At 30.3% G+C, this 12,562-nt stretch overlaps 2 protein-coding genes across 2 annotated transcripts; both read left to right on the top strand.

Moving 5' to 3' along the window:
- The first annotated feature begins 2,610 nt into the window (after positions 1-2,610).
- Positions 2,611-4,203, top strand: LOC120067552 (serine/threonine-protein kinase BLUS1-like). Its single transcript, XM_039019102.1, has 2 exons — positions 2,611-3,696; positions 3,820-4,203. The coding sequence occupies exons 1-2, from the start codon at positions 2,611-2,613 to the stop codon at positions 4,201-4,203; spliced, it is 1,470 nt and encodes a 489-aa protein (XP_038875030.1).
- Positions 4,204-5,797: 1,594 nt separating this feature from the next.
- Positions 5,798-6,280, top strand: LOC120067551 (transcriptional regulator TAC1-like). Its single transcript, XM_039019101.1, has one exon. It carries the CDS (start codon positions 5,798-5,800, stop codon positions 6,278-6,280), a length of 483 nt encoding a protein of 160 aa, XP_038875029.1.
- The last annotated feature ends 6,282 nt before the right edge of the window (positions 6,281-12,562 follow it).

The following is a 12,562-nucleotide window of genomic DNA, read 5'->3' as shown; positions in this document are numbered from 1 at the left end:
AGGATCTTGTAGTATGAAAAGTTTACGAGACATATATGATGAAACGGAAAAGTTAAGTCAAATTTTTAATAATCTTACTTTTTTGTCTGTTTGGTGACAATGAACCTTTGAAATTTGAATAAGGCTTCACAAGATGAAAAGTGGAAGACTACCACGAGTGAAGAGATAAAGGCCATAAAGAAGAATGATACGTGGGAACTTTCTACTCTTCCAAAGTAGAAAGAAAGTAGTAGGTGTCAAATGGGTGTTCAAGACAAAAAGAAATGAAAAGGGAGAAGTGGAGAGACAAAAGACAACATTAATTGTAAAAGACTGTTCTCAAAGAAAAGACATTGATTCCAATGAAGTATTTGCTCCAATTGCTTGCTTGGAAACTATAAGGTTATTAGTTGCAGTTGCTGCTTAAAGTAATGGAAGATCTTTCAAACGGATGTTAAATCAACATTCTTGAATGGATATTTGGAAGAAGTCTACTTAGAACAATCTCTTGGCGATGTCGTGAGAGGTCAAAAAGATAAAATATTGAAATTAAAGAAGGCGTTGTACGAATTAAAATAAGTGCCAAGAATGTGGAATAGCATAATCAATAAATATTTTCTTGGCAATCGATATTTGAGATGCGCTTATGAATATTCTCTTTATATTAAGACTAATAATCATGGAGATATATTGTTGGTTTGTCTGTATGTGGATAACTTAATTTTTACATGAAATTGTGTAAGTATATTTGAAGATCGCAAAAAGCTAATAACCCAAGAATTTGAAATGGCAGATATTGGATTAATGTCAGACATTGAGATGAAGTAGTCAGAGAAGGTATTTTCATCTCTAAAAAACGATATACTAGAGAAATAGAGAAGTTCAAGATGATCGATTCTAAACCTATCACAAATCTAATTGAAATTGGGACAAAACTATCCAAATATGGATAAGATGTCATTAATCCTTCATATTTCAAAAGCTTAATTGGGAGTTTGAGATATTTGACTTGTACACGACTGGATATTCTTTTCAGTGTTGAACTGGTAAGTGGATTTATAGAATCTCCTACAACTACTCATTTGAAAGTGGCAAAGAGAATTCTTCGTAACCTTAAAGGTACACTTGCTTGTGGATTATTTTATTCTTCATCTAAAGAATTCAAGCTTGAAAGCTATTGTGATAGTGACTGGGCTAGAGATGTTAATGACCGGAAAGTACAAGTGGATATGTGTTCTTTGTTGGTAATACTACTTTTACTTAGAGCTCAAAGAAGCAACCTATTGTAACATTATCTACTTGTAAGACAGAATATGTTGTGAGACAAACTATGTTGTTGTTGTTTTATGTGTTTGTCATGTAGTTTAGTTAAGGAATTTGTTGAAGACAGTTGGAATTTTGCAAGATGTAGTTGTGATCCATATAGATAATAAGTCAACAATTGATCTAACGAAGAATACAGTGTTCCAAGATCGTAGCAAGCACATTGATACAAGATTTCACTTTATCAGAGATTGCATTTCAAGGAAGGAGGTTCAAGTTGAATATGTGGAGATAGAAGATCAAATTGTGGATATTTTCACGAAACCACTCAAAGTTGATATGTCTAACAAATTGAGAACTTTGCTTGGAGTTTTTAGAAAACATGTTGAAGGGGGATGCTGAAAATTAAACATGTTTTTAATTCTCTAGTTAACTTATTAGATGAATTAAAGAATGAGAATTAATTAAGTATGTTAACATGAGAGTTAATTTAACAGAATTTCATGAATTAAAGTATGAGAGTTAATATGAGTTTCACGTATTTAAATATGAGAGTTATGGACGCATGAGAATCCTAAATAAGATTGTTTTTGTATTGTATGAAGAAGAATACACGACGAGAGTTCAATTAAAAGTGTGAACTAAGTTTGAAGAATCTTTCAAATAAAAATGATATTGTTTTCTGTCAAATATTCTTTTGTTGACTATATATTTGTGAGTGTCCATGGTACACTTCCAACATGCTAATCTATTATTTTGAGTTGCTAGAGTTTCTTTCTAATATGGACATCAATGTCTATAAATACTCATAACCTTGTACTACTATTATTGTAATAGAAGTTCTTAGTCTCATTCCAAAAGAGAGAGAAAAAAAAAATCTCAGGCACTGATTCACATATATCATCTACTATAATCTATAACTTTCAAAATATTATCTTTAAAGTTTGAGTCTTGTTTTAATTTGGTTATTAGATTTTAAGACTTACACTTTTAATCTCGATTTTTTACTTAATATTTACTGTTGATCTATTTATGTCTATTAATTAATTAAACATAATTTTAAAATCAATTTTAACAATATAAAAAATAAGGAAAAATAAGTTCACTTCTTTTGACTCACTTGAACACGTAATCATTTGATATTAATTTAAATATTTTTTGTTCATTGTACTTATTTCGTTTATTATAAGAATTAGTCTCCTCTCCCATCTTTTAGGAAATTTTTTAGTTTCAGCTTTTTTCTTTTTCTTTTCTTTTCTTTTCTTTTTTTTTTTTTTTTCCAAGAACCTCACTCCCAAAGGGCTTTCTCAAACGCTATATAAGTACTCTGCATAACTACATTTCATTATCATTCCAAGTCTTTTCACAATGAAGCAGCATCAAGTTCAAGAATCGGCCACCACAACCGCCAATAGTACACTGAGTTTCAAGTTTCCGACTACCTCTAATGGCTACAAAATCATCACTCAGATCGGTGTCAGCCCCCACAGCATTGTATACATGGCCAATTGCAACTCTGAAACCGTCGCCGTGAAAATCATCGATATCAATATCAACCTCAACCTTGATTCCCTAAATACTTCACTATCACTGATCGACCACCCCAATATTCTCCGCCCACATTGTTGTTTCATCGGCGAAGACGGCCGAATTTGGATCGTAATGCCGTTTATTCCAACCGGGCCTTTACAATCCATTCTGTCCCAAATTTTCCCAAGAGGTATGCCAGATCATTTCATCTCCATTCTTTTAAATCAACTCCTTCGTGCTCTGGTTTATCTTCACGAATTGGGTTTTGTTCATAAAGCCATTAAACCAAGTAATATCTTCTTTGATTCACAAGGCTCTGTTAAGCTCTCTGTTTTTGACATTATGATATCCAAGAACAGTACTAATGAAATTGATCATGATTCTTCAATTCCTTATTGGGTTCCACCGGATGAAGAATATAGTTTCAAATCAGACGCTTGGGCAGTTGGGGTTTTAGCTATGGAAATTACTTGGGGGGGTCCTCCAATTATAGACCCAAGAATTCTTGAATCACAATTCTTCAATATCTCAAGAAGGTTTCCTTATGAACCGAAAGCAGAGAGGAGTCGTGACAGAAGATTATTTGGAGACTCTGTTAAAGAATTTGTGAAATTTTGCCTCGTGAAAGATCAGTTTGGAAGGCCTACGGCTTTGAGTTTGTTGGAACATCCATTTGTGAAGAAAGGGGAAAACTCGAATTTTTTGTTCAAGTGTATTCCAAAAGGAGTGATTGAAATTGATAAAATATTTGAACAAGAAAAGGAAAGAATCATTGGGTTGATGAAAAATGATGAGAAATTGAAGAACAAGAGTGAAGGGGACAAGATTATGAAGATTAGTGGATGGGATTATAATAATTTTTTGTTTGAACTGGAACCTGATGAGGAATCAGTAGGGAAAAGAGTTCGATTTGGTGGGGAAGTCGTAAGACAATTTAAGAAAGATGAAGATGAAGATAAAGATGAAGATGAAGAAGAAGATGAAGAAGAAGAAGAAGAAGAGAGCAAGAAAGTTGATGATATGTCACCTTTACTTCAAAAAATAAAGAGTAATTTGAGTGGTGTTGGTGAATCAAGCAAGAAGGCTGGTGAGAAGAAGAAGAAGAAGAAGAAGAAGAAGAAAAATGTTGATGAAGGAAGTTTAGTGAAAAAGCTGTGTTCATTGTTAGATAATATTGATGAACAAAGAGAGATGGTTTTGGTGTTGATAAATCATATTGGTTATTTGACTGAAAAACAGTTGGAAATGAGTAATGAAATCAAAAAGTTGGAGGCAGATTTGGCTTCTGAGAAAGAAAGATACTTTCAATTAGAGTTAGAATGTGAATTTCTAAAGCTCAAAGTTCCTGATTCTGAGGATGAAAATGAATATTCAGATGAGGAACAACAATATTATGGGGATGAGGATGAACAACCAGATTCTCAAGAGTGAACATAAAAATACACTCTGTCAATACATAATAGAATGAGACTGTCTTTCAATATTACATTCATATCTTAGCATACACTAAATAATAATAAAGTTTGTGAATTTTACACTCATATCTCTCTCTTTTCTCTTTTCTGATACATAGATATGTTGTTTCTTTGTTTATACATCTAATCTAATGGCCCAAAATTTATAAAGAAAAGGGTTGGGATGTGAGTTAAAAGAGATGAGACTGCAATTTGGGATATCGAACCTTAAAATAAATGAGAGCTTTATTTAGTAATAATATATATAGGGTCAGCTAATTGGCTACAAATCTTATATTTGAATCTTAGTTTAATGAAGGCAATAATCTTTTGTGTGTTTGTTCTTCTCTCGTGGATTTTTTCCTTCTTCAGTACACTAGTGGCATGATCTTCTGTTTTCCTTTCTCAATCATGTCAATATAATATAAATATTCTCATACCAATTTCATCACTTCAATTGGTTTTCTTTTTTTTATTGTCACTTTTTCTGCTTGAAAATATTAAAATAACTATATATCAATTCATATTTATTTTCTTGGATTCTATTTATTTATTTTCCACTTTTGGCTTTTTTTTTTCTTTTTTTTTTTAAAAAAAAAAAATTACCATTTGGCTTTGGCTTTGTTTTTTTTTTTTTTTTCCCCTTTGTGAGTTAGCTCCATGTATTCCAATCTGCTTACCCAACTTAATAACCTGACCAACAAATGTGGTAAATATGTTTGAGTTTATGCAAACTAATACATCTTGTGTTTAGAGCATTATAAATCTTTCTTAAAAGGCAAAGATTCTAATACCATGAAAAGCATTTTATATTTTTTGAATTAAAAAGGGAAAAAATATTTTTCATTTTTAAAATGATGATACTTCTTAAAAAATTGTGTATGGTGAGAAACATACAACCAAAAATATTTTATAAGAGAGCAAACCAATTTAGAGCAATGATAGTTGCATCATAAGTAGGAAATATTTAAATTTTGTCGACTAACAAAAAAAAATGATTATTTTATCTACTATATAAACTCGTTTTGGGGTTGCATCACTTTAAACCCTTGAATTTTTATAATTGTATTAATGTGTGGTTTGAACTTTTATAATTGTATTAATTCACACTCTCATCCAAATTTCATCCAATCAATATTGTGTGAAACTTGTAATTAAGTCAATTAAACTCCTAAAGTTTAGATTTACCCCTTCCTTGGTTCTCTTGTATCTTTGTCACCTCCCCAATATCCTCTTTCTTAAATAAATAAAAAAAAATATTGAAATAATAAACATTTGAAGTTATTGGCTAAAAATTAGAGTCCAAGTACACTAATAGCTTCATTTAATATATTCTATATTTGGACAAAAAAGTGTAACCCTAGCTATCATATCTAGGTTTTTATGAATAATAATATATACTTAAGAAATATGCATACTTCTCACACTTTTTTCTATATATATATCCAAACCTTAACACTATATATCCACTACTAATTTGCTCGGTAAAAGAATTTCAATACTCATCTTTACCTTCCCAAGTAAATTTTTTTTCTCCATCTAAAATTAAGAGTAATTGTTTGGTGATCATCATGAGCAGCCCACAAGAAGAGCTTAGAATTATTACCAAATCCAAAATGAAGCCACAGCCTGCTAAAGCCTCAAGCAAATATAACGACACAAGAGAAAGAAATCAAGAAGAAGAAGAAAAAGAAATTGTTGTTGGATTTCCATGGGCTTCTTCAAGAGCTTATACATGTGGTTTTTGCAAAAGGAAATTTCAATCTGCACAAGCTCTTGGTGGCCACATGAATGTTCATCGACGAGATCGAGCGAAGCTCCGAAGAACTCCGTCGTTGGATTCGACTACTCATGATCATCATGATTTTCATGGGTCCTCATCTCAACCCATTAAGTTTCTTAAACTGTATGATTTCTCAAGTTTTCATGGTGAAGAAGATGAATCAGATGGAGGGTGTAAGATTTGGAAGAAGGTCAACAAGTTTGTGAAGAACGAGGCTGCTTTGCTTAGTACTTCCAATGATATAGATTTGGAACTCAAATTAGGGTTTTAATTTCTTACCTAACATTTTAATTTGGCTAGCTCTAACTACATATGGACTTCTTCATCATTCTTAATATATTTTGTTGTAATGGTTACTATACTTTTGTCTAATTATATATCATTATTATCGAGATTGGAAAATCAACAGACATCATAATATTTATAAAATAGATGAGTTATTCTCTTTCATTTTCAATTGATTTTGAGATGGATCGACTCATGCTATCTAATAATTATTAGTTGATTGGCAATCATGAAATACAATATGCTTATTAATGATAATATAATTAATGGCTAAACAAGAAAGGTATATATATATATATATATATATATCAATAATCTCAAAGGTTGACAATTCGATCACTCACTTCTTATCATTATGTCTTTGAAAGATTCTTCTCTTTTCAATTTTTTTTACGATGATGTACATCTTTATTAAGAAAACATTTAAATTCATAACCAAATTCAAATTTTTTATTATATTTTTTTTTTTCAAAATTACAACATGCTTTAACAATTTTGGTATACTCTCATTGAGGACATTATTTTTGTTGGAAAGTATGTTAGTACTATTTTTTGTAGCAGTTTTGACATCTTCTCTAATTTGCACTTTGATTTAAAAAGATTATTTTTCAAATAGTATTCTCTAACATTGTGAGGAATTGAGGGTGTAGTTGATTGATGAAGTTGTTTGCATTGTTAGGTTATTTGCCACTTAAAAAAACAGGACATAAAAGGGATTCCATCCCTCGTCCAAATCTATCTATATATATCTAAACAATTTGTCGAAACAAGTACATAAGATTTCGATTGGACGCCATAATTTGAATTCCATTTGTGTTAATTGTAATGCATATGATGAGTGAGACAGGGCATTGACATTTGAATATGACATGCAAACACAGCAGCGTCATAGCCTGTGTTTCCTTAACAAAAATCCCATGTTTTTGCATGTTCCCGATGATGTTGGGTTTCAATTAGGTATCTTTCTTTCCTTTCTTTGCCTTTTCTATGGGTTTGGGTTTTTTATGCTCAAATTTACAACCATTATCTCAGTGCAAAATGACACCAACTACCCTTTAAAACCTCTCTTCCTCTCACAATATCCCATTCTTCAATTCATTTCAAACCCTTTCTATTTCCTCTCTCACTTTTGGCCTCTACTTCAAAAATTTAGCAACATTCTCCCTTTATGGAATATTATTAGTTTCTATAAGTTTGTTTTGTTGTATTTGGATTGTACCAAATTTATGTAACTTGTGTTTGTTTTGTGAGTTTAGGATGTGTAAAGCTCATTACTTAATAACTTCCTTCATATAGTTTCCTCTTTCACCAAAATTAATTCAAAAGTGTAAATTTGAACCTCTTATTTATAAGAAAAGTGGAGTAATATCTTAGTTAGTTGTGCATATGCTACATCAAAAATCAAAATATTAGTATGTATATGAGGTGAATTGAAGAAATAACAGGTAGGAGAAAATTTAAATGATCTACCCACTAGGGAAAATTATGTACTTTTTACTCTGAATATATTATTGGATGAAAACTACTGGGCGTTTCGAGCAAGGATTATCCTAAAACTATAATAAGTACTTACGGTAGTAAATACTATTTTGTAGTTTCCATTTAGCTATAGTTAACAATATTTCAAAACCCCCCATTTATTACAATATTTACTATTTGCTACAGTTTTTATTATTTTACATTCATCATTTTTATTCTTTGCTACCGTGTTTACTATTTCATTCTCAAATTAAAATAGTTTACACATCAAATACATATTATTATAACCCAAACTAAAAAAATCTACACCTCAAACAAAAATTATTATAGCACAACTATAATAATCTAGGACTACAATAACCAACTTATTGCCCCAAACGCGACCTACATGTTGACACTAGAATTTATGAGAAATTTAGATTTGTGGGAATGAAATCTTTAATTCATTTTATCCATTTTGGGTAACTGTTATAACATTTTTTTTAATGTATAATTTTCTAAAGTTGATCTCTTAAAGAACTTCATATAAGTATGTTCTTCAAAATAGGGGATTTGAGCAATTGCAAATATAACAATCAAACTTAAAGTAAATGTAAATATTACAAAAAGTAAAAAAAATTGCAAATATAACAAAATTTAGATTTTACTTTCAAAGTCTATCCAACGATAGAGTCTATCACTGATGTTTACAATTCTTTAACAATTCTTTAAAAATATTGTTATACACTTAATTATTATCCTAGCCTTGGCAAGTCCATTCTCTACCTTCAAACTAGTTATAATTGTGAATATCCAAAATGAAGGTGACCTCTACATTTATAGATGACTTTTCCTCACAATCGACTTTAGCCTAACTTTAAGACTTGGGCTTGTTTAATTTTGAGTTCAACAACCGCCATTATATGTTTAATAGACAAGTAAGATGATTTGATTTGTCCATTTTTCATGTTATTTAATTTAGGACTAACAAGAGAAATAGTAAAATAAAATATTTTATTTTGAAAAAATAGCAAAAAAAAAAGTTTTGAAATTAGAAAAATGGCAAAGTGATTTTTAAATTTATTAATTACATTAACAATGGATCAAAATATCCCTAATTCAAAAAATCTAAAATTCAAATCATAACCACCCAGATTTCACTACCAATTAGAAAATCGAATATTTTTAAATCATGTAATTCTGTACTAACTCAAAAAATCTAAAATCCTAACGAGCAATATTCTATTAATTATAGTCCTACAAAATTATATAGAAAAATATCTATTAACTATTGAAAAACATAATATTTTCAAACATCCAACATGAAATTATTTTTAAAAAACTAAAAAAACACAAATATTCTACTCTCAAAATAACTTAGTCTACAAGTCCCCACAAATACACTACACAAAGAGAAAAACAGAACAGTCATATCATCAACCAAAATACAAATACAATGTATTTAAAATAACTATTAGTTCTATGTGTTGAACGAAAATTTTTTGGACCAATCACAAATTATTACGTCATTTATCAAGTTAATTAAGAAATTACAAATAATTGAACTTTGAACTAATTAAAAGTTGATATGTGTCCCAAATTGAAATTGAAGACATAAATTGGCGAATCTCGATGATGCCATGTGTTTTCGTCTTGGTCGTTGGATTAAATTACTTATTTTGGTCCAATTAAATATTAATATTTGGACTAAATTCAAATTGAGCTGCTTAATTTATCCCATAGGTCAATTAAGATCCAAATCCAATTAGTTGGGTCCAAGGGTCAAATGTATGGGCCAACCAAGTCTAAACCCACAAAATCCGAACTCTATAAATAGAGGGTTCTTCATTTGAAGAGTATATAAATTTTGCACTCTAGAGACCCTTGGCTCCTAGAAGACTCTCTAAGTCTTGAAGACTGGACCACTACTTGAACCTCAAGTCTTGAACATACAAACATTCTTTCAAGACTCGAACTTAAAAAACATCTATGCACTTTGCTTCCATACAACAAGCATACGCATTCAATTGAGAGAAAATCAGAGGATCAAGTACTAGAGTTTGAACTATATTCGCGTCAATTCTACAGCTTTGCTTCCATATATCAAGTGTACGCATTCAACTGAGAGAGAATCAGAGGATCAAGTACTAGAGATCGAACCATGTCCGTATCAAATCTACATCAACACAAATTCAACTCCATGAAACACATTTTTCCATAAACCTCGTGCGAACAAATCGACTTTCCTGGTGGAACGCATTCTTAGACACATCCCTTTGTGGTTGGTAAATACAAATATACTGTATTCGAAGAAATCAGACAATCAATTTACATAGATTCCTTATATTTGCACTTGAGCATGAGATTGTGCATTGACATCATAAGCACAAATATACACAAAATACATTTTTTTCTACAAATCATCTCAGTATAATATTTACTAAGCCACTCAAATGGAAATAACATCCAGAAAAAAAACCTTTTAGACAAATTGTGTCCCCTTGAGGGGTGGATTGGAGTCCACGACATTGGTAATGTTGCACCGTACGACTTCCTCAGACGACCATGTATTTAACTAGACCAAGCCGTATTTAAATTGAAAATTGCAATAACAAAAATACCCAAACGAAAAAAAAAATTGTATATTAAAAAAAGATGAAAATAATTTAAAATAAAAATTGCAACAACGAAAATATAATATACCTTTAATAGAATACTAATTAGAAATACTAAGTATTTTTTTCTTAAAAAAGCAATAGTCAATATTTTAAATCTAAAGTGGAATCTAAATTTTAAAAATCAGTTGATTTAGATCCAAGAAAATACCATGCATTCACAAAGTGCAAAAATAAGTAGGAATTTATTTTAATGAGTTTTTAGAAAGAATTGCAATCTAGTGTTAAATACCTTGTATTTGAAATAATTTACTAGAAAATCTAATCTATCTAATCGATTAAAAAAGAAGAAGAAGAAAAATTTTGTCAACTAAAAAATTGTAGAAATCTAATCAGTCTAATCAAAGATACCTTGAAAAATTCAAACTTTTCATCCCAAGGAAAGAAAAAACAAAAAACTGTGTTTCAATAGAGGGGCAATTTTGTAATTTAGCAACTATGTTCCTCCTAGTAGCGAAAAATTGCCAAAAGAGGATTATTTGCATGGGTGTAAAGACTTTTGGGATGAGTTTTAAAAAAGATGAGCTTTGGGACAAAGTAGATTGGAAAGGTCGAAATTGCCCTTAAATGAAAAAAAAAATTATTTTATCCTCCTTTTCCCAAATAACTTCAATCTTCTTCTCCCACATCTTCTCTCATTTTTCTCGGACTTCTCTTCCCTCAAGCTTCCTTATCATGACAGGATTTTTAGTCACTTTTGAACATTCTCTCAACTTCAATATATTTGTCGTAAGTTTTATCTCGCAAACATCTCGTAACAATTTTCCAATTTCCAAATTGGAAATAGCCAACCACAAATCATGTTTATATGTGTTTTTAGGTGATTTAGGGTGAGTTCAAATATGTTTTATATAGTTTTTTTAGGTATTGTTTCTTATCTTGCAACATCTCCTAGTATCTCGGAACAACTTTCCAACTACCAAACTTGAAAAAACCAATTTCAAATCATCTTTATATGTATGTTAGGAGATTTAGGGTGGGTGAACATGTTTTAGATACTTTTTTAGGTATATTTTCTTTTATCTTGCAACATCTCGTGACATTTATCTGGCAACAACTTTCCAACTTCCAAACTTGAAACACCTAACTCCAAATTATTTTTATATGTATTTTAGGCGATTTAGAGGTGAGTTAAACATATTTTAGAAAGTTTATTAGGTATTATCAACATCTCGCAACATCTCCCAATAATTTTCCAATTTCCTAACTTGAAATACCCAACTCCAAATCATTTTTATATGTATTTTAGGTGATTTAGGGGTGGGTTAAATATGTTTTAGATAGTTTATTAGGTATTATCTTTTATCTCGCAATATCACGTAACATCTCGCAATAACTTTCCAACTTTCAAACTTGAAACACCCAACTCCAAATCATTTTTATATATGTTTTAGATGATTTGAAGGTAATTTAAGGTGATTTTACACATATTTGGGCAAACTGTTTAGTTATTGTTTTTTTTATCTCGCAACTATATTCTAACATCCAAACTTGAAGTATCCAACTCTAAATCATTGTTATACTTGTTTTAGGTGGTTTAAGGTGGTTTTACTCATGTTTTAACAAGTTTTTAGCTACTGTTGTTTTTATCTCGTAACCACCTCGCAATCACCTTGATCCAAGTAACCCCCATTTTCCTAAATTTTGTTTTAATTTCAACTGCAATTTTTGGTGATACTGATACATGCTAGACAAAGAGACAAAATAATTAAAGTCGATTCATAGAAGAAAACTAGTTGCTAAGAGTTGTTTTCACTTTAATTCATCTTCATGATTCTCATATAAACTAAAATAAAGTTCCATCACTCAACTTTATTCTTGTACAAACAATGCCTTTAGATTGATAATCATCGATATTTGATTAAAAAAACTAATACAAGCATATGTCCATCTACATTCAATTTTAAATATAGAGATTTTTACATAAAAGGTCTTAAGAATAGACATATCTTGAACATTTTATTTTATTTATATTTACATATTTCTCTCCCCCCATGCATACTATCTCTTTCTCATGTATATTCTATCTGCCCATGCATATGTTATCTCTCCCCCAATAATATATTTCATATATTCTCCCCCCATAATTCACACTCATTTCTTCCTCTTCCCTCTCTTTTCTCCTTCCAGCGATG

This window comes from Benincasa hispida, chromosome 12, assembly GCF_009727055.1.
Source record: "Benincasa hispida cultivar B227 chromosome 12, ASM972705v1, whole genome shotgun sequence".
Taxonomy (NCBI): domain Eukaryota; kingdom Viridiplantae; phylum Streptophyta; class Magnoliopsida; order Cucurbitales; family Cucurbitaceae; genus Benincasa; species Benincasa hispida.
Note: the sequence above shows the minus strand (reverse complement) of the source record. Positions and strands in the feature narration are given on the sequence as shown.

Coding starts and splice junctions, on each gene's coding strand:
- LOC120067551 (XM_039019101.1), top strand. CDS start 5,798: ATGAGCAGCCCACAAGAAGAGCTTAGAATTATTACCAAATCCAAAATG.
- LOC120067552 (XM_039019102.1), top strand. CDS start 2,611: ATGAAGCAGCATCAAGTTCAAGAATCGGCCACCACAACCGCCAATAGT. Junction 3,697..3,819: donor TTCGATTTGGTGGGGAAGTC/GTAAGACAATTT, acceptor CAAAAAATAAAG/AGTAATTTGAGTGGTGTTGG.